The sequence below is a fragment of the Drosophila tropicalis genome, unplaced genomic scaffold (assembly GCF_018151085.1).
Source record: "Drosophila tropicalis isolate 14030-0801.00 unplaced genomic scaffold, ASM1815108v1 contig_979, whole genome shotgun sequence".
NCBI lineage: Eukaryota > Metazoa > Arthropoda > Insecta > Diptera > Drosophilidae > Drosophila > Drosophila tropicalis.
The window spans coordinates 1,896,228-1,918,695 of record NW_027173482.1 but is presented as its reverse complement, the minus strand read 5'-3'; the positions used below and the strand labels follow the sequence as shown (position 1 = coordinate 1,918,695).

Below are 22,468 nucleotides of genomic sequence, written 5' to 3'. Positions count from 1 at the left end.
AACAATAAACTTGACCACAAACAGATATCCGGTGTCAAGACGCACCTCATAGAAAACGTAGGAATCCAAATTAAGACTAACTTGAATCGCTACTTTAGTATATTTGCCGGTTACTATGCGGGCAACACTGCAAAATGTCTTTCCAGTGCGTGTAATTAAGCCGGTGATAGGATTCATATGAAAAATATCTACAAGTCAGACTTGATCAAATATTCTCAATTAAGCGGGGAATTCCTCGTTCTTGGTGACCTTAACTCTAGGTACCGTAACTGGAACTGCACTCGAGCAAATAGTTGGGAAAATATTCTTCATGACCTCGCCGTACTGGGCAAATTTAATATATTATTTCCAAAAGATCCTACCTATATCCCAACATGTGTAACGTCTAAGCCCTCCACTATCGATCTCTGTCTAACAAATTTAACAAACCGTATTAGCAACCCGATAGTTTTTAAAGATCTTTCTTCGGACCACCTTCCAGTAGTCATAAAGTACTCCAAAAACATATCTCTCATCGAGAAAACGCTTTCAATCTTCAAAAAAGCTAACTGGAAAATGTTCAAACGTGTAGTCGACAATTTGCTCATGTCAAATGAAGTAAGCCTTAGTAATCTTCTAATAGCACCTTCTCATATAGATTCTCTAGTCGATTCATTTTCTAAAACAATTAATTGTGCCCTTACGAGATCGAGTCCTCACAAACACATCCGAGATACCAACATCAAGCTTCCAAAGCACATTTCTAAGCTACTCAAATCCAGAATACCCTCAATAGACAATGGATACGGCCTCGACAGCCTATTATCAAAGCAAGATGTAATCATCTAAACTATATAATCTGCAGAGATATTTATTTTTAACAACCAACAATGGAATGGAAAGCTACACAAAATGAACAAATGTAGAAAGCCGTTTTGGAACACCACCAAAGCAATCAAAAGAAGGAAACAGTATATTCCCACCTTATATGAGGCTGATGTGGCTTATATAACCGGAATTGAAAAGGCTAATCTATTAAGCAATTCCTTTGCATCTAAACACAGCTTAACATCTTCGTACTCAAATCCGATTACAATAGACTTGGTTGCCAGTACTGTGCAAAACAATATGCCAGATCAGATTCAGATCAATAAAATTACGACCAGCGAAATAGTTTCCAACCTAAAAAGCCTGAAAACGAAAAAGTCCAGCGGTGCAGATAACATAAGGAATATTTGCTTAAAAAACCTTCCAGCAAATGCTATTAGTTTTTTCGCTACAAATAGGATATTTCCCAAATCCTTGGAAAATAGCTAAAATTATCCCCATTGCCAAAGCTGGAAAAACTTCCGGACAAGCCACAAAGTTATGGGCCTATTAGTCCTTTAAGCAGTCTCTCCAAAATATTTGAAAAAATAATTAAAAGTAGATAATTTACCACATGCCCAATACAGCTTCAGAGCTGTTCTAAACTGCTCGTTCCAAACCAAGAAGCAAAGAAGCTACGTTCAAAACACTTTCTCCAACAAAAGGTCTGTTGGACTCGTCACCTAGATATTGAAGCTGCTTTTGATACAGTCTGGCACGAAACACTCAATTTCAAACTAATAAACATTAAAACACCCACATATCTTGTGAAAATCCTGAAAAGTTTTTTGCTAGATCGCTCCTTTTATATTGAAATAGATGGAAATAGGTCAACAACAAAAGAGCTACTAGCTGGTGTCCCACAGAATTCAGTTCTAGCGCCAGTGCTTTTTTACGTCTTCATATACGATATTCCGCAACATCCCCGATGTAAGCTATCGATGTTTGCGGATGACACAGCCATCTATTGTAAAGGCATGTATTATGCTGACATTAAACAAGCCTTTCAAAGCGGGCTAAACGAACGCCAAGCTTACTACCATATGTGGAAAATAAAAGTTAATGGTTTTTTTCTAAATTATGAAGGCGAAAGTGGGCGTGTCAAAAATTTCACATATAATTAATCTGCACGCAACAAATCTACATACCAAATTTGGTGGTTCTAGTTTTGTTAGTTTTTCGGGTGAGGAGATGGGCGGAATACCTTCTTAATATTTGTCGGTATTTTGAAAACTTAACTTAAACTCACTATTATTTTCGTCCATTGTAGCGCAGCGAGCTTCGATCGCACTCCAGTTCAGAATTGCACTGCCTTGATTCTGAACTCTCTTTCTTGTGCCTACCATCGAACCACACTCGGCGACAGCATCAGAACGCTGGTGCCCCGCTAAAACGGTACTTCTTAAAGCGACACAACACAAGCAATCAATCACAACACAATTAGAGGCTGATGCAATATTACAATAAAGATGAAATTGTCATTAATGTGAAATATCCAAAACTACAACCTCACACATACAAACCCGGCATGCGCCGACACGGCCATCCTGACTTTAACATGTCCTCGTGTAGGAAATGCTAACATTTAAGCTATTTTAATTTCTTTTTCCTTTTTCTTCTTTTTTTTTTTTTTTTGTTTTTCTTTTTATTACAAACAAATAATATAGTACTATTAAACACATTTCAGTTTTCCTTTCTTACTTCGTATAAATTCATTATGTTAACAATTCATTTCATTTCAATTCAATTCAATTCATACAACATATTTTTAGGTTTGCTTACAAATACTTTACCGTTACCATTATTATTATTCTTTTTTCATTATTTAATTCTCTTCTTTTAACATTGCAGTTATACAATCAATGCCCCACACGCCATGATCAAAACAAACATTAGTATGTTTCGCAATTGTGCTTGCATTATCATATAATCAAGTACTATGCCCTTTTCTTTGGCCAACCATGAAACATCATTTGTCACCCTTATTGGTGTACTTTACTTTCTTTAGTGACTTCAAGATTCGCAATATTTTCATTTTCACTATCTTCATAGGCTGCAACTGTATTATCAATCTCAACAGTATTATTATAATCATCACACACATTCAGCTCCTCGGGCACTTGCCCCTCCGGCATTCTTTTTAAATCTTCACGAGCATATTTGTAATTTCGTTTAGTGGTTAAAGACCTTAAATTGTACCTGTCACCATCTAGGACATCAATTATTTCAAAAGGTCCCTTGAACTTTGGACTCAATTTGGTTTGATGCCTTTCTTCGTTTTTAAGTAGCACCAAATCTCCAACTTTGTGTCTAATTACTTTTGCCTTATTTTTATTATATCGTTCTTTGTCATAAACTGCTGTAGCCATAACAATCTTTTCAGCTTCTGCTCTTACATCTGACAGATCAACCTCATCTTCAATATCGCTAGGTGGAAGTAATCCTAATGGACGTGCTATCTTTCCCAATAACATTTTTAAAGGACTAGCCTTCGTCACGCGGTTAGTTGTACAATTGATCACAATTGAACACATCTTGCCAAGACTGAGTTCCAGTTTCAACCGCAGTCAGCATATTTTTCAACGTTCTCATTGTTCGTTCCACTTGGCCATTAGCTCGGCTAGCACCAGTGGCAATCAAATGCAAGTTTATTTTCTTATCTGAACAGAATTGGCTAAACTTTCCACCCGTAAAACACCTTCCCTAGTCAGCTATTATTCGGTTTGGTACTCCAAACAACGAAACAGCCGATTGAACAGCCTTTATGCAACTCTCACTGTTTAATTTAAGGCTATGACTAAGATAGACATACTTGGTAAACGCGTCTAATTGAACAATTACATACTTCTTCTGGTCACTTTTTCCCACTTAGTTTTCCAGTTATATCGATGTGGATAGTGTGCCAAGGAATATTGACTTTGGGAATGGGATGCAATTCAGCTTGTATTTTTCCTGAGGTTGATTTGGATATTTTACAAGTGATACAGTTATCAACAAATTTTCGGACATATTTTGACATATTGTCAAACCAATAAAAATCGTAGACTTTATTCAGTGTCTTCTCCCAACCTAAATGCATTATCGACTCATGAACTTAATTGATAACACTGTGATAGTTTTTTTCAAAAAAAAAAAAAAAAGACATGGCAAAATTCGATGGTTTCACCCTATTTCGGGTCCTGCGAATCGAACTGCATCATTAGTTTTTTAAGTTATCACGATGGTTTCATACAAAATTTTTTGCGGAAGTTTTTCATCAAGTTGCCATTTTTTCGTAAAGGATGTTTTTTTCATTTGCTTCTAACTTCTAAAATATTCATTTTTTTACAAACTTTCTTTAGCAAAGTTTCTTAGAATTGAAAGAGCTACAAATGTTGGGAAGTTATCTAGCCTCTAAATCCGTCCGTTTCCGAGCATTGGGACAAAATGTAAAAAAAAATCGAATCTTGACCAAATTTTTTTTATGTTTTCTTTCTCGCATTTTGCTAAAATTGATATTATTCCATTTGAAGCTTGATAATTATATGAGAACTTATTTTGCTCAATGACAGCAGAAGAGACACCAGACCTATCTAATTTACGATTTATAATATAATCACATAATCAAATAGAATTTTTTTTAGATGTCAACAAAATTAAACTAACTGTAGTTTTTTAGTGTTTCAAAAATATTCATACAGTCGGTATAATGTGGTATCCCAATGACAAATGAAGCACATGTTTTTCGTATAACCCGCTTGTAAGCCAGTGAGTAGAGCAACAACTTTTCGAAAACCAATCGCCACTCCTTTAGTTTGTACGTGCAATTCATATGTTCCATTAACCCAACGATATTTTTGCAGTATGCAAACGTATTATTGCCGTTTATTTCGAAAATGTCAAAAAGTCTCTTCCTATACCCCTACACTTTTACATCCTTAGCCAAAATGTTAACAGATCGTAAATGATGTGCTAAAGAGTTCGCTTGCCTTTGTGACAATTTTAGTTGTCGTACCATCGTAAATAATTGAGCTTGGGATATCTAGAGATGTTGACAAGTTTTATCGATTTGGGATGGATCATACGTTGAAAGTAACTCTTCAGGTTCGGTGACAAATGTTGGCGAATTATACCTTTCTGTTGGGCTTTGACATCTTTGTAATTGTAATATACTCCGAATGAGGTACTGTGCAGATTGAACACTATTATAGACCATAAAACTCTTCTTTAGTTTTGCGAGTTTATTCTGGCATGCGTAGCAGTTATCCGTATGATTGTGAATCTATCTAAACCTTTTTGACCAATTTTGCAAATTGTTATTGCATTGTGGGCTCGTAAATTTTCCACACACGTAGCAAAATCCGGCAAAACTTGTCGGAGACTTGTTCGCAAGTCAAAATTACGATTAACATCTATGCTTACACGATCAGTAGAGGTAATATTTGCTCTCATAAGTACCCACCGATATCAGTAGAATATCATAGGAAATAAATATTTCTAATATCAAGGGCGTAACCAGTATTTAAGTTTGTAAGGGGTAACATTTTTTTCCTCTTAACATAACTTTTATAATGCATTATCAAGTAAAGTAAGTACTTGAGTACTTTAAGTAAATTGATTTAAATGCACCCCTCCCCCTCCCCCCGTGCTCAATCCAGGCTCAATCCAGGCTACGCCCTTGACAACTACTATTGTTGTCAAACAATTTATATGCAGTTATTATACCGACTGTATGAATATTTTTGAAACACTAAAAAACTACAGTTAGTTTAATTTTGTTGACATCTAAAAAAAATTCAATTTGATTATGTGATTATATTATAAATCGTAAATTAGATAGGTCTGGTGTCTCTTCTGCTGTCATTGAGCAAAATAAGTTCTCATATAATTATCAAGCTTCAAATGGAATAATATCAATTTTAGCAAAATGCGAGAAAGAAAACATAAAAAAAATTTGGTCAAGATTCGATTTTTTTTACATTTTGTCCCAATGCTCGGGAACGGACGGATTTAGAGGCTAGATAACTTCCCAACATTTGTAGCTCTTTCAATTCTAAGAAACTTTGCTAAAGAAAGTTTTCAAAGAAAACGAATATTTTAGAAGTTAGAAGCAAATGGAAAAAACATCCTTTTCGAAAAAATGGCAACATTGATGAAAAACTTCCGCAGAAAATTTTGTATGAAACCATCGTGATAACTTAAAAAACTAATGATGCAGTTCGATTCGCAGGACCCGAAATAGGGTGAAACCATCGAATTTTGCCATGTCTTTTTTTTCGACTATCACAGTGTAATAGACCATTTAAAGGCACGTGGCACTACTGGTAAACAACGTGTTCTGCCATTCCTCTGTATTTTTCGGTACTTCTTCCATAGTTCATAGGTTATCGCAAGGTCTTCAGCAAGATGAAAATCTTTTAATTTAATCACAATTTCGGCTATGTCCGCCTCTCGACGCTGTTCAGCAATGAGCCAGTTGCTTGAAATTTCAGCCAAGTTAACTCTCTTCTCATGCACACCCTTACCGCACAAATAGGCTTTGGTAAAAGAGGATTTCTTGACAAAAAGTCGACATATGCCATTCTTTTCCCCTCTCTGTATTGAATATCGAATGTAAACGCCTGCAAGTAAGCCCACCAACGCTGTGCTCTGGGGGTCAAGTCTTGTTTGTTTCTTGACGCCTTTAGCGAGTTACAATCAGTAAACACAGTAAAGTTCCTGCCTAACAGATAATGTCGAAAATGTTTAATGGAGTTTACAACAGCTAAAGTTTCCAACTCATATGAGTGGTGTCTTGACTCTGCAGGTGAAGTAATTTTACTATAGTACTCAATTACGTGGGATTTGTTATTAATTTTGTGTAATAAAATAGCACCGTAGCCATCACAACTTTCATCTGTATGCAACTCAATTGGATGATTTGGGTCAAAAATTACAAGGACTGGTTTATCGGTAAGAATAGAAACAACTTTTTTTCGTATCTGCTTCCGTTTTTCAAACGAATTTACTTTTGTCTGAAGTTAAAAAATACAACGGCTTCATCAATTGTGAAAATCCCCCAATAAATTGTTGGAAATAAGATGCTAAGCCAATGAATTGTCTTAGCGATGTGATTGTTTGGACGAATTTCACCAGCACTAATATTGTAGCCTAAATATTGAACCGATGTTTTCAAAGATGAACACTTTGTAATGTTGAATGAAAGTACAGCTTCTGTTAATGTGTTAAGAACAATTTCTAATCTTTCTAGCGCTTGATCTTTTGTTGAGGCAATTATCATTATATCGTCCATATAGACGATAACATACGAATTTGCTAAATCACCTAGAGCTTGCATTACTAAACGTGGAAACACAGAAGGAGCGTTTCTAAGCCCAAACGGCATTGATGAAAATTCATATTGACCATCTGGGGTCACAAATGCTGTATACTCAATAGAATCGGTGTGTAAGGCAATATCTAGACATGTAATAGAATTAACTCCTTGAAGTCTATTTATTTGATCCTGTATAAGTGGCAACGGGTATTTATCGGCGACTGCATTTGAATTTAGCTCTCTGTTATCAACACAAAGTCTATCTGAACCATTTTTCTTCTTGACCAACAATATGGGGCTTGCGTAAGGTGAACAGCTTGGTCTGATTATTTTGTATTTTAGCAATTCGTTAATTTTTTTTCCTTACTAAATCTCGCCCGCATGGACTTAAACGATATGGCCTTCTTTGAACTGTTTTACTTGGATCAATTAATCTCATTTTCATTTCACCAACCTTGACTTTAGTACCTGTAATACCTTTTATAAAAGAATTTGAATACTTTGCCAACAATGAATGCAGTTTTATTTTGTCTTGACCCTCAAGTTATGTAGCAATATCGGTTGGCTCACCACCAATAAATGAAGTAATTATTTTGGTTCTTAAGATTTTAAATTGGTTTGATGAAACAACAATATCGAAATTATATAAAACAGAATTTCAATGCAATTGTCATCAATTTTTACATTACTTAATATCTGCAAAATGCTACAAATTCCACCACTGCCTATGCCTTTCAGCAAAACCACGTTATTGAATCTTTTGCAAGAAAATTTTGTACTTATCTTCTCTTTCATCAACGAACATTCTGCTCCAGAATCAAACTGATTTAAAAAATTTGGCCTCTATGGTCCATGTGCCTTTTTGGTACTGCAACGCTGCACTGCTCCACTCGATTTTCCAGGTTGAATGTCTTATTCCTATTAGCTTCCTTCTTTGGGCATTGGGTAGATATGTGACCCAATTCTCCGCACTTGTAGCATGTTACGCTTAATGTTTCACGATGGTGACCTTCTTGTCTGCCATCTCGTTCCTTACCACTTGCAAAATGATTTCGTTGTTTTTTGAGTCGGCAGTCATTTATGGCCCAATTTGCCCAGAAGTGACACTCTATCGATGATTGTTTTTGCCGTTTGGGAAAAGTTTCGGATTAATGCTCCAGAAAGCCAGATTTCCTTTTATTTAAAGTGAACGCTTTTAATTCGGACTGCAAATCGCTTCTTGTTTTAACACTCGACGTGAAGCTTAAACGCTGCAATCGATTATCAAAACTGGCTAGCAACGCAACAGTCACAGAGACAGCAGTCTCTTCAATTCCCATTTGGCGCCATTTCGTCGTCAGCTCTGTAACCATGCGGCTTACATGCACTGCGAGCCACTCGCTGTCGTTCGGTCGATTCGACAGCATACTTAGAAACATTGCGGCTGGTGTTTCTACGGTATCAAAGCGCTGTGCCCCGGTGATTTCGGCGTAACACACTTGCGAAAGCCATTGCGAAGTGCTTCCCTCTAATGCTGAGCTCAAGGCCATGATCAACGCGCTGCCTTTTAATGCATTTTCTTGAAGAATAATTTCAACGGTAGTACACCACGATGAAGCGTTGGCGCCCGACTTGTCTGGGTTGAATTTGGGTAGTTCCGCTGATTTATTCTGCACTGCACTGCCTGATGCCGTTGATTGTATGGCCCGAACCAATACAATTAAATTTTTATTTTGCAACTCCATTATGGTTTTCCAAGATGCATCAACTGTTGAGGGTAGAGGGCCATATCCCACTTCTGATGTCGGGTCACTATTATTTTCGTCCATTGTAGCGCAGCGAGTTTCGATCGCACTCGAGTTCAGAATTGTACTGCCTTGATTCTGAACTCTCTTTCTTGTGCCTACTATCGAACCACACTCGGCTACAGCGTCAGAACGCTGCACATAGTTAGATTTTGCAAAATTAGGCGGCCAAAAGTCAAAAAAAAAAATCATTTGAAGAACAAACTATTGATGCACATTGTTAGGAGATACTTCCGAGAAACTAACCTCACCATTCTCACCTTTCAAAATAGCGCCCGCTCCGAATTACAGGTAGTCAAACTTCGATTATCATTCACAGTGTTCATATTTAATTCTCGCCGTTTTCAGTGATACATTTTTCCAAAGTCAATATTTATTTTTGCAAAGTTACTATGTAAGTAATTGTGATGGTTATCAATAGTCCAGATATGTATCTTTATGTGTTATGTAGTACTACCAATTTTAAGAAAGTTTTGCATACAATAGCATTGTTATAAGAGACCACATTTTTTGAGACAGATTTTTCTAAAAAAAAAAAAAATTTCAAAGGGGCTTATAACTACTTTCCCTGCCCGTCCCTGTAATATTTCTTAATTTAATAATTTATGCATAGTTTCAATAATTATATGAAGTTATAGTTGGCCACCTATTCACGAAATATAGGTAGTCAAAGTTAGCCCATATTTAATAGAAAACCTTGCTATTTTAGTATTAAGTTTAAAAAAAAATTAAATTAATGTATTTTAATAGGAAATTAATGTATTTTAATAGGAAACAATAATATTAAATTATTTGTTCCATTTATAGTGTATTATTTTGAAAAAATGTTTTTGGCCGCCTAATTTTGCAAAATCTACCTATGTGCAGCGGCGCAGTATCAAGTAGCCGACGCTGAGCATGAAATATAAACAATAAACAATAAGTATTTTTAAGAACAATCGCGTCTCATAGATTTTAAGATTTCATTAATATACACAAGACGTTTGTTAATAAATTCAGTTCATATTTTGTATTCAACGAATGAAGATTGACCTTCTCCACGGGAATCCCTATTTACCAACCTTTTTGAATTGACTACCCTTGTACACCATGGCTTCCGGAAAAAGCGACAAACTGATGTTATTTATACTGACTTTAGTAAGGCTTTCGATACGGTTGTATCTGATTGGCAGAACCCAAAAGGTGTCTTTTCGTTCCTCGATATCTAAAACTGTTCGAGTTACGTCAGTTGTACCCCAAGGCAGTCATCTGGGCCCACTGTAAAACTCTTTGTCTCCGTTCCTAGCTCATTACTCTTTTAAGTCTGTTCTGTTAGATTGTGTACCATCATTCAAATACTCTGGCGTTATGTTTGACCCAAAATTTTTTTATATTGTCTGGACGTTGACGCGTACAAGGCGAAGTACGTACAAGTGGCCTATACGACACCACGCGAGCCCAAGCATAGAGCTATCCACCTCCCGCTCGACCGACCGTGGGGCGCACCCGTATATCGGACGGCAAATACAAATAAAACGAACAAACAGATAAAATATTATTAACTACAGCTAATTACGAGCTAAGTGTGCTAAGATAGAGGTTTTTACAAGGGGAGAGGCTTCTGATATGATTACGGGATACAGATACACCACAAACAACAGTTAGGCATCGTGGCATGAGCATACTGAGACTTGCATGCTTTTCTTGCAACTCCGTTGGCCCCACCCATGAGACAAACGGAATTATGGATAGATATGTTTATGTAGATATATTACCATATGGGAGTTGGAAAAGGACTAGAAAATGGACATTCCAACAGGGTAACGATCCGAAACGCACCAGAAAGCTTGCTAAAGATTGGTTTGCATCCAAAAAGATCGATGTTATGCTATGGCCACCTTAGTCCCCAGATCTTAATTTGATCGAGGACTTATAGGAGCTGTTCAGCGGGTTGTGGCAACATCAAATCCTTCAAAAAAGCTGAGCTTTGGCAAATAGTTTAGGAAGCATGGTCGCAAATCATCTTAAAGCGTTGCCAGGACCTCATCGAGTCAATGATACGGCGATGCGATGCCGGAATTTGAAAAAAGGCTATACAACAAAGTATTATACATTATTAAGTAAGAATAAATCAAAAAATCACTTTTGAATTAAATTAAACTGTTTTTTTTTTACTCCTTTGTAGCCACTACTATTATTTTGAACAGGCACTTTTTGGTGTATTTCGCAAAAGTCATTAAAATATTATAAAAACCAATGTAAAACAAACGGAATCTAGTCATATTCTCATCTTTATATCCTATTCTTTGAAAAATAAAAAATAAAAATTTAATTTCTAATGTTTAACATGTCGAAAAATTAATTTAAATTTTTTAAGGTGATACGCTACTATATTTTTGAACACAACTGTATGTGCGCTGGTGGACCGCAAAAAACGGTACTTCTTAAAGCGACACAATACAAGCAACCAATCACAACACAAGGCTGATGCAATATTACAATAATGATGAAATTGTCATTAATGTGAAATATCCAAAACTACCACCACAGGCACACAAACTCGACATGCGGCCACACACGCAAAGCCATAACCTCACACATACAAACCCGGCATGCGCCGACATATATGTATATATATATTCTTGATCAGCACGACGAGACGAGTTCAAATAGTCATGTCCGTCCGTCTGGATCACCGCAAACTCCTCCTAGACCGTAAGAGCTACAGAGCTGAAATTTTTTACGTAGGCTTGTATATACTGCAGGGGTTGTATATCTCGGATTCAGCCGGATCGGACCACTATATCATATAGCTCCCACACAAACCCCAAAGTCACAAAGTAAATAACTTCGTTATTTTCTGTGCTATTGTCGTGAAACTTATTATACAGTTTATTACGCCTATAAACTACTGTGCCAAATTTGATCAAGATCGGGTGACTATATCATATAGCTCCCATAGGAACGATCGGTCGAAAACAGTGACTATGATCAATATCTTCGTTATTTCCTATGATTGTAGGCCATTCTTTCCCAAACATAAGCCTTTTTAGATAAAAAATTCTTACACATTGATGGCTAATAGGTAAGGATAGAGTTACCAAAAAATTTGCAAGGGTATACAAACTTTGACGCTTTCGAAGTTAGCCCCGGCCCTCTGCTGTTTTGCTTATTTTGTATTCATTTCTGATCTGTGCACACGATACAGTTATCTGAATACATAGATATCTTAGACTTTGACTAAATGCTTTCGGAAAATTCAAGTAAAAATTATCATTTCGATAAAATTGGTCGATATTTGTAACGCTGAGGAGACGTTTCCGAATTGTCAAAATATAGATATTCTTGATCAGCATGAGCTTATTGGGGCGATATAGTCATATACTGATATTTGTAAATATGTATGTATGTATGTATGTACAGATGCAGATTTTTTTGTTCCTTATCCATTGTACGCAGACTTTTGGGAAGTAATTTTTTGTTATGTTTTTTTTCTAATGGTTATATTATGCCTAAGTTTTTTGTTTAAATAAAAGAAATAATAGTAAATATTAAATTTAATATTTAAAAAAACAAATAGAAAAAAAATCTGGTTAGAGATTGCGATCTATTGAAATTTAAATCGAATTTATACCGGTCGCAATCTCTAACCAGATAACACTAACGGAAGGCACGCCGTTACTTTGGAATTTTATTCCAAAAAAAGCCCTTTTTCTATATGGTAAAATATACCGTGTATAAAAAAACAGGTCTTGAATTTAGTTTGTTAAGGGCGAAGCTCTTACACTAATATTTCATAGCGCCTAAGGGTAATGCACAAAAGGTGGTCTTCGGTATTGTAGGCTTCGCCAGTTTTTTTTGTTTCATTTAGTTGGCAATGTAATTCCCAACTAGTTTTAGCGTTGAAGACATGGTATGGCTATTGCAATTCTGGAGTTCTTTAGCAAAGTCTGCTGATGATAGAACTTGGTAGTTCTTGAAATAGCTATACAGACAACCTGCTCACCTTTTTGTGTGTTACTTCTAGTTCTTCTGGAGCTATATGATATAGTGGTCCGATCCTTATGGTTTTCATACTTTATTTTTGTCGGGTAATAAAAACCCCCGAAAGCTGAGTAAAACGCGTACGCACAGACGGACGGACAGACGGACATGGCTATATCAACGCAGCTTTTCATGCTGATCAAGAATATATATACTTTATGGGGTCGGAAACGTCTCCTTCTGTGAGTTGCAAACATCTGATCAATTTTATAATACCCTCTGCAAGGGTATAAAAACTATTTTCAAACGAAATAAGTAAATGGGACAAATTGTTAATTTGTGTCCTAATTTTAAAATGAAAAAAAAAAAAAAAAACCAACTGAAACATTTTTAAACGATTGAATAGCCCTCTCCTCTGTTTCTTACCAATTACAATTTACGAGCTGCCATTTAATTAAGAGTGTTTTGCAGCATTTCGATGTCCACTTTGTTCGATCCTGAAAAATGGCTTCTTATAAGCCCTGTAAATTTGCAAATTGCTTTCCGTGGGCATATATGTAGCCGTTGAATCAAGATGCTTAATAGATTTTTTTATTGGATTTGGGTCTAGTCTGGTTGTTGACCAGTTCAAAATAAGCATTAGAGAGACGTTGGCTTCTAAAAATTAATGTAACTGGAAAACCCTGTGATACTTTTTCACAATTTTTAGCATCGCTGAAGAACAATACAACTAAATCATAAAAGGAAAAGAGAACACGAAAAAGTGCATATGTATATTGGACAAAATAATGTGATAAGTCTTTGTACCACTTACTTATTGCGCGCACCTTACATAGCTCAAATACCAAGTTTCATTCCAATAGCTCTTAAGATGGCTGAGTAAAACGCACACGCACCGACGGACATGGCTATATCGACTCAGCTTCTCATGCGATCAGAATATATGTATGTACATATGTACATATGTATACATATGTACTTTATGGGGACGGGAACGTCTCCTTCCGTGCGTTACAAACATCTGACCAATTTTATAATGCCTTCTGCAAGGTTATATGTATGTACATACCTAAATATTATTGCCAAAGACTGCAAGGGTGATACTTATAATTGTATCTTTATTGATACATACATAGCTTCTATGATATTTTCAATCTTACTATGAATTGCGATAGCTTAAACGACGATTTATAACTATTAATTTATATTTCTAAAACACAATACTAACCAATTTTTCTGACTTGTTAGATATACACTAGATCAGTTAGCAATATGACCGGTTAGGGCGCAAAAGGTTATTTATTATTAGTCTAACGTTAGAGGGATCAGGCGTTGATATCCTACAGATCAGTGTGGCAACCGCTCATAATTTTATGATGGTCGACTGCGTTCCTCAACTGGGGACAATGTTTGACGACCGCTGCACAAACTACTGTTTGTACATACATACATATGAAAGATTAAATTAATTGTACGAATATAAAGCTGTAAGCTATAAAACGCGAACACAAGTCACCGATTAAATTAACGTAAATTTGTTACTACACTACATCAGAAAATGTTTATGTACATATATAGGAAACAAAGCTGGACGTAAAATGCCGACCTCGATAGTAGTTATTCTTTATTATTGATTTGGTCCCATTTCAACAAAGCAACATTGAACTAATATCTCGTTATTTACACATTCTAACAGTTTCACATCTAGTACACCGTTAAAATAACCGTGTATTTTATGCAATCCGTATAAATGCCTTGGTAACTGCAATTATGATATTGAGGCCTGTTCTCTCTCCCCATACTGAATTTGTTTGAATTAGTGTCGTAGTAAACTTTAAATAAATTCAAAAAACTAACGCGTCTTAAATATTTTCTAATAATCTGTAATATTCTGAAATCAATTCTAACTAAATATTAAAAAAAAATTACATTCCAACCATTAATTTACAAGACCTATTTTTAGCAGTCAACCAAAAATAAATGTACTTAATGGATCTTTCTAAAGGCGCCAGTAAAAATGTAATGAACAACCCAAGGGGATGGTGGAATCATGAAAACAAATTAAGTCCTGGCTATAACCGTGAGTAAGGTCCATTGGCGGCGTGGCCATCCATCGAAGAATATATCTCTCCTAAGCGTCTGTAAGCAAAAAAAGAACAAAAATGTTATCTTTAAGCCAATACCTTTGTCGTTATGCTATATATGGAGGAGTTCCAAAAAACAGGCACTGAAGCACCCTAAAAAAGCCAAAAAATGCCTTGTTTTCATAGGAATCTAAACTTCAGTCGACCAAATATTTGCGTTCTATGAAGTTTGCACAGAACAGTAATTCTTGTTGAAAACTTCGGTATGGTGTTAGATAAAAAGGCCAATACGTAACTCGAGTAAACCGAAATCCAGGTGAATTCTGATTTGCTGTTGCTGAAAAATACTTGTGCAGAACTGCTTCTACTATATAGTTGTGCGTTCCATCTGCGCAATCTATAACGCCTGGAAAACCGAAGCTTCGATAGAAAAATTCCTTCGACCATAATGACCCTACAACCATGTGTGCATTAAATGACTTATGCCTATCTAAAACAACCACGAAATCGATTCGACTTAAACATCGAAAAGTATGACGTTTGCCACATCACTCGAAATTGGGAACAGCAAGACCGAAAACGGTGCGGCCTTTCGATTTAGGATTTCAAATAGAAATAAATAAAAAAACAAAAACATTCTATTCAAAATGAAAGTCGTCGACAACAACTTATGCGACAACTGTAACATTACAGGAGATGTCTCACATATTATTTTAAAGTGTCCAAAATACACAAACACCCGAATGAACTTCCTAGCACTAACAAAGAACAACGATATATATCGATTACTCGCGCAAGAGCCTATCGCCAACTACAAATCGATTACACAATTAACTAAGGCTGCAAACATAGAACTCTAATAACAATCTAATCCACATATAAAATAAAATAAATAAAGTCAATTATTTATGAATTCCTCTAAATGTTTACAAAGTTGTTGGTTTCTTCTTCCAGTGACGCTAAACCAAGACAGAGGTACTAGATGCGATAAAATAATAAATCGTTTACCATCCCCACATTAACTATCGTTTGGGTTGAATAATTAGCATTTTACATCTTAGAAGTGGGATAGCTCCCCGGAAATCTACATATTTCTGTAGACGCCAAATCTTTTGACAAGTTTTGATCATTTCAGGGCAAATTGCCCTGACCGGCTCCACAATGGGAATCACCAAAGAGAAGATGATGAGGGCTCTGCGCGCAAGCGGAGTTGAGGTACCGCCGTCAGCCACAGTCGTGCAAATTCGCCGAATACACGCTTCATTGAGCACCGTCACATGAGACAGCGAAGATTCAGCGCTGGTGGAACTTTATCGGCTGGGACGCAGGCCACGCGCTCCGCGTCTAAGATGGTCGCTTCCACGCTTGCCGCTGCCGTTGACCCCGTGGCCGTATCTGATGCTGCCGCGCCCACTGCCGTGTTCACTGCTGTGCCTGCCGCTGCAGTACCTGTTGCCGTTGTGCCCGCCGCTGTTGTACCCTACGCTGCCGTGCCCGACACTGCTGTGCCCACCGCCGCCGCTGCTGCCATGCCCGCCGCTGCTGTGCCTACTACGGCTGTGTCCGCCGCTTACATGTCCGCTATACATGCTGCTGCCTCGCTTGGCGCACCAGTCACTGACTTTGAGGTTCCCTTGGCCGCAGACCCATGGGAAGACACGCCTGCCTTAGTGCCCTCCGTGTCGCCTTCCGCTGCAGTCAGCACATCTGCTACTTCCGCCTCTTCCAGCTTGGACGAGCAACTGACGACGCTACGAAAACAGCATGAGTTGCTACAACTGCAGCAGCAGATCCTCAAGCTGCAACAGAGTATGGATGAGCACCGAGACAGCAGGTTAGTGACCTGAGCGTTATACAGAGAATGGTTGCTTGATTCTCCGCTGATACCGCATACGACGTGAAAAAATGGATGGACGATCTGGAGGATGCGTTAGAAATCCTGCAGCTAAACGACCGTTTATGCCTGGTTGCATGCCGTCGCATGCTGGAGGGTACGGCGGCGGTGTTGCTACCACGGTGTCTGTACACAGCTACGGGGAGCTCACGCTCTGCGTAGCCGGCGCATTAGGACAGGCTAAGGTTGTTTGAGATTTGCAATCGAGATGCAAGAGATTGCAATGAATGCCTCGACTCCTTCGCCTCTGGTGGTATAGTTTGTTTTCCTGTGCCTGTTGTGACACTATCGTATATCGCACCTGGCATTCTTGGTTCACGCCCCTGTATCACATATGCTGTCGTAAATCCAGTTGACTCTGATTGGCTTGAATTTACTGCTAGGCAACTCTCATCCCAGTTACGTTGATTTTCCCCCGTAAACTGAGCGATCATTTTTTTCACTGTTCTGTTTGCCCGTTCTGTTGGATTTTCTTGTGGTGTGTATGGTGCTGTTAGTTGGTGTTGGCATCCCCATTCATCTAGCATTTTCTTGAATATTCTGCTAGTGAATTGGACTCGATTGTCCGTTATCACCACCTTAGAAGCTCCAAATGTAGCTAGAATCAAACTCTCGAAAGATGCCTTGCGCATAGGTATCAGTTCTGTCCATTTTAAAAATCTGTCTACATTTACTAATAGCATCGAATTTCCATGTTTCAACCTTGGTACTGGCCCAACGAAATCGGCACATATTGTGGCCCATGGTTCTTCTGATATTTGTGTAAGCATTTTTCCTGCTGCATGCTGTTGACTTGGTTTGAACTGTTGGCATATTGTACACTTTTCCACAAACGTTCTGATATCACGTTGCATTCCCGGCCAGTAATATCCGCTGCAGTTCTGGCAATAGTTCTCCTGTTGCCTGTATATCCTGTTGTTGTTTCAGTATGGTTTTCTTCCATTACTTGGTTACGAAGTGCTTTTGGCACACATAATTTCCATGATATCACCTCTCCTTGATCCGCTCTGTGCGGAATGTTCCTTTATACTTGACTATTTTCCACTATGTAATCCGGGTATTTCTGTGGTTGTTGTTTCATTTTTCCCATTTTGTCCTGGATCCAAGCACACTGCTTGTTCGCTTATCGTAACCTGGCACCATACAGCCCGTGGGTCTCTCTATACTATTCAACCACTTCAACGCCATTGAACTGTCACTACTTTAAATCGGTATCCTTCGAGATATGGTCTTAATTTGCTTATTGCCCATACTATCGCTAGACATTCCTTTTTTTCCAGATTTTCTGTTGCTGAGTAGTTTTTTTCTGCTGTATTTAGTTACCTTGACAGATATGATAGCACTATCTCCCCATCCTCTGTGTTTTTTACCAGTATGGCCCTTAATCCCATGTTACTTGCATCTGGACACGGCAATTCTGGGCCACTCGTCAGTCTTTCCTTTACTGAATCGAATGCTGCCTGAGCAGTGCGTTTAATGGGTGTGTTGATGTTGCAAAACCCGGTAGGAATCGTCTGTACCAAGAGGCCACTCCTAGATACTAGCTTAATTCCTTTGTGCAAGTTGGCGGTTCTAGTTGTGTTATTGCGGCCACCTTGTCTGGGTCCGTTGCAATACCGTTTTCTGTCACCAAGTGGCCTAGAAATTTTAGCTCTTTTTTGAAAAATTGACACTTTTCAGCATTAGTTCTTAAATTTGCTTCTTTCAATCTCCTGAACACTTCTTGTATATAGTTCATATGTTCTTCAATTGTTTTGCTCACTATCACAATGTCATCTTGGTATGCGAATGCGTTTGGTATCATTTCTGGGCCAATTACTTGGCCCAGTGCACGCTAGAAAGTTTCTGATGCAGAATGTAAACCGAATGTTATCACTTTTCATTGGAATAACCCTTTTCTTGGAACTGTGAATGCTGTCATTGGTCTGTTTTTTTCTTCCAATGGAATCTGCCAGTATCCATCCTTCAGATCTAAGCTGCTTATGAATTTTGCTTCGCGTAGCTGATTTAAGATATAGTCGATGCGTGGCATTGGGTATGCATCCTTTATAGATTTTGCGTTAATCTGTCTGAAATCTACGCATAATCTCCATTTGCCTGTCTGTTTCTTTCTCACCATCACTATGGGTGAGCTTTATGGGCTTTGTGATAGTTCTATGCATCCCAATGTCAACAGTTCATCGACCTTTGAGTTGATTTCTCCTTGTATTTTAGGTTTTTTTGGGTAATACCGTTGTTTTATTGGGATATCATCCTTCATCGTTATGCGATGTATCCCCACCTTTGATAGTCCTTTAATTTTTCCTAATTCCTTTAACTCATGACTCAGAAAACTTTGTATGTCTTGTTGTTGATGAACAGAATGATGATTCTGAGTCACCATGATGGATATTCTTTCCACCAGCCTGCCCTGTATTCGCTTTACTGTCGGTATTCGCACTTTGTGGCCTCCACACGATATTTCTGTGTTCATGATCCTGAGGAAATTCCACCCTAAAATCCATTCATCCAGTGCATCCATTCCCTCTGGCATGACGAGGAATGGCATGTGAATTTCCCTATTCCCGAAACTCACGTATCCTGTCCATTGCTCTTCAATGTTTCGCACCTTTTCATCTGCCATGTACACCTGTTTGAGAGTGATTTCTCATTTCCCTTTATTTCTCATTGTTTCTATTGTTTCTGCTTGCTTAGGAAGCTACTCGTGGCTCCCGAATCAATTATCGCCTTCATCTGAATTCCTGCTACCTCAATAATCGGTGACAATTGATTCTCTCCCTCTACTAGTTGACCTATAGGTGGTGAGGAGCTTGTTGGCTTGGTCCCTGCTAGTCCCGGATAGGCTGGAACCGCCTTTCGTTTTCCGAACTCTAACAACATTCCTTTGTCCTTTTTCCAATCTTTCCACACTGCCAGCAGAAATTGAGTCCCTGATTGTTGCATTTCCTGGCCCAGTGTCCGACAGTGTCCTGCGACATGCCTGGTTTGTGACTCTTCCATCTTGGATGTTCTTATTTTCTTGGTTTGTTCTTGAATGATTCTCCACGCTGTTGTCCTGTGGTTTGATTGGTTGTTGTGCGTTCTTTAAGCATTGTGTTCCCAGTGGAAATCGGATCGTTCCAGTTCGAGCATCTCGTGTTCTTCTGCCAACTGCATCAGCTCATCTAGGTTTCTGACCCTGTGCGGCTGAACGAATATTTTCAAATCTGGAGTGCAATTTTCCAATATGACCTCCAATTGTTCGTACTCTGGTATTTTAAGGGGTCTCATCATTGTTTGCATGTCCACCATATAGTCCTTGAATTACTCATTTTTGCTTTGTTTGCGAGCTTTCACTTGATAAGCCAATTTTTTTCAGAATCCTCTCGGCAGAAAGTATTTCTTGAAGACCTCAACAAACTCCTTCCAAGTTCGCCACTGCTTATTGTTTGCGACGTACCATTTAAGTGCTCTGCCTTTCAGTAGTTCTGGCATTGCTCTTGGGATAATGTCCAGCTCGATGCCATACTCATCTGCTTACCACTCGATCTGTTCTATGAACTCTAGCGGTCTGGAATTGCCATCGAATCTGAAAGTACACTCCTTCACTTGTTTTGCCACCTTAGCGTATCCGGTGGTCCTGTTTGTTGTATGTAGTGCCGCTTTCTTGGGGTCTATTGTTTGTCTCCTTATGTCCCTTTTTGTCTCGGTGCTATCTAGGGCTCCTTCGCTTCCCCATCTTGGTGGTAAATATGGAGGGATTGCTAGTGTGGCGATATTTTCGCATGTTTTTGATGTGCTTGCTACTGTTTTCATTTTTAGATTTTTCGTATATTTTGTCTCCAATATATTTATTTCATTCTTCCAGTCTGGATCCGTTTCATTGTTTTATACCCACTCGCCTAGCTGTTTACTCATTTCCTCCACTGTGCCAGTCATCTCGATCCCGATCCTTTGGCCTGTCTGTACCAGTCCCCTTTCTTCATGTGGTAAATCCATCCTTTTCCCATTTTGATTTTTCTTTTTCGATTTACAAACTATAGTTGTTGTCTAAATTTCACCAGTATAGCACGTTGGGCGCCAGTTGTAACGATCCTTTCTCGTCCCCTGGGATATTTACAATATCTCTTGGGCTAGGTTCGGCACAACAAAATTTATTTATTAGAACTCGTTTGTTTAGTTAATGGTTTTAAAGCAGGTATTTATTTATAATATCTTTGGGCTCGGCTGGGTATGACTAATTTCTCTGAAGAAGTCTCGAACTTGGGCAGCGTTGGCTATGCTGTGGATCCCTTCCTGCTTGCTCCAGTCCTTCTCTTGTTCTTTGTGTCTCCGCTGGTTACTATTTCAGACTCGCAATGTAGATACTTTGACTTGTATCTCCCTCTTCAGAATATCTCTGGAACGTTGATTGGCCTTAGGATAGATCCTATGGTCTTTTTTCACGATTCCTGGCGTATCCTGATCCTCTAGGGATGTTATTTCCACCTCACTACCTTCAGCTGTGTTTGTTAGATGGTCTTTGCGTGCTGGTTGCCTCTAGGACAAATCCCGTGGCCTTTTGTTATGCAGCTGGATTTTTCCTCAGCGATCAGTATTCGTCAGGATATATAGGTCCTGGAATTTCGGCAGTAGGATATATCCTCGTACCTTCCAATGTACTATGGATCGTCCTGGAGCAGCTAGACGTCTCTCTTTTTATTGCTTGGACACGGTGTTTTGGTCCTATTCCAAGGTCTTGTTTGTTATCTGATAACTTCAGAGGTTACTCGTAAGGCCTTCTGAGTTATTGTACTTCTTCTCGTTCTTTTTCATAGGACTTGCTTTTCACTTGCTTGAGCTTTTAAGGTTACTCGTAAGGCCTTAAAACTCCTTGGATGATCACGACTTCTTGACTTGATGATTTTTTTGATGAATATAGGCAGCTCCCACGGCCTCAGGAATTGATTGGTGTAGTACTGCTATACAGCTGGTACTTTTCCATCGGCCCTCTGCAACGCCCTCGCTTGCGTTTGTCTCGGTCGCGATGCACCCCGCGCCCGTCTCTTGGGCTTGTTTGGCAACCACTTTTGCTCGCTTTGAGCTTTGGTTTCGCACGATCTCTGATGCGCAGCGCAGTCAGAGAGCACCTGCATTAGCCACCGGTACTCTCTCTCGTACACGCATATGTCGCTCCATGGGCCCCACTCATGCTAGACAAGTGCATGCATTTCTCTTATTATCTTTCCCACTTTGCGCTTTTGGGTCTTGTTATGAGGCCAATGCCCTCAAGGTTCGTCTCACTCGCGCTTTCGTTTTTCGGGTGTAGCCGATTTTCTGGACGCTTGGACGAAATTTGTCAGCGGTTGCTTGTGGTTCGATCGGCCATACTTGTGTTTGATCGTATATAGTATGCCTCGATTGAGTTCGACTGGTACCAATTGTGCATGCGCGTATATAGTACGCTTTGATCGTGACTTCGATGGGTTGTTGGTCGACTGTATCTTATATCTAGACCATTGCAGCGTTTGGATTGTGCTGCTGCTTGGTTATCTACTTCCACGGCCGCCTCTTTGGTGGCGCAAATAATTACTGGTATGGCTTATGGTATGGCTTACCTTAGCATTTACCGCAACTTTGGTTG

General features: G+C 38.6%; 2 protein-coding genes across 18 annotated transcripts in view; both read right to left on the bottom strand.

Annotated features, from left to right (window-relative positions):
• Positions 1-14,498, bottom strand: part of LOC137586311 (transcriptional regulator ATRX homolog) — a 600,012-nt gene extending 585,514 nt beyond the window's left edge. For 5 of the 17 annotated variants that reach the window (XM_068302314.1, XM_068302331.1, XM_068302321.1 and 2 more), the window contains exon 1: positions 14,117-14,494. Coding sequence is in view for 1 of the 17 variants with exons in the window: in XM_068302319.1 (XP_068158420.1) it covers positions 14,233-14,336 (104 nt within the window). In the remaining 16 variants the exon portion in view is untranslated. Of the gene's footprint in view, positions 1-14,116 lie in introns of all 17 variants that reach the window. The other 12 variants (XM_068302317.1, XM_068302315.1, XM_068302318.1 and 9 more) reach the window with 5 other exon arrangements.
• On the bottom strand, positions 7,941-9,375 carry LOC137586314 (uncharacterized). Its single transcript, XM_068302333.1, has one exon. It carries the CDS (start codon positions 9,115-9,117, stop codon positions 8,290-8,292), a length of 828 nt encoding a protein of 275 aa, XP_068158434.1. The 5' UTR covers positions 9,118-9,375; the 3' UTR covers positions 7,941-8,289.
• Positions 14,499-22,468: the final 7,970 nt, after the last annotated feature.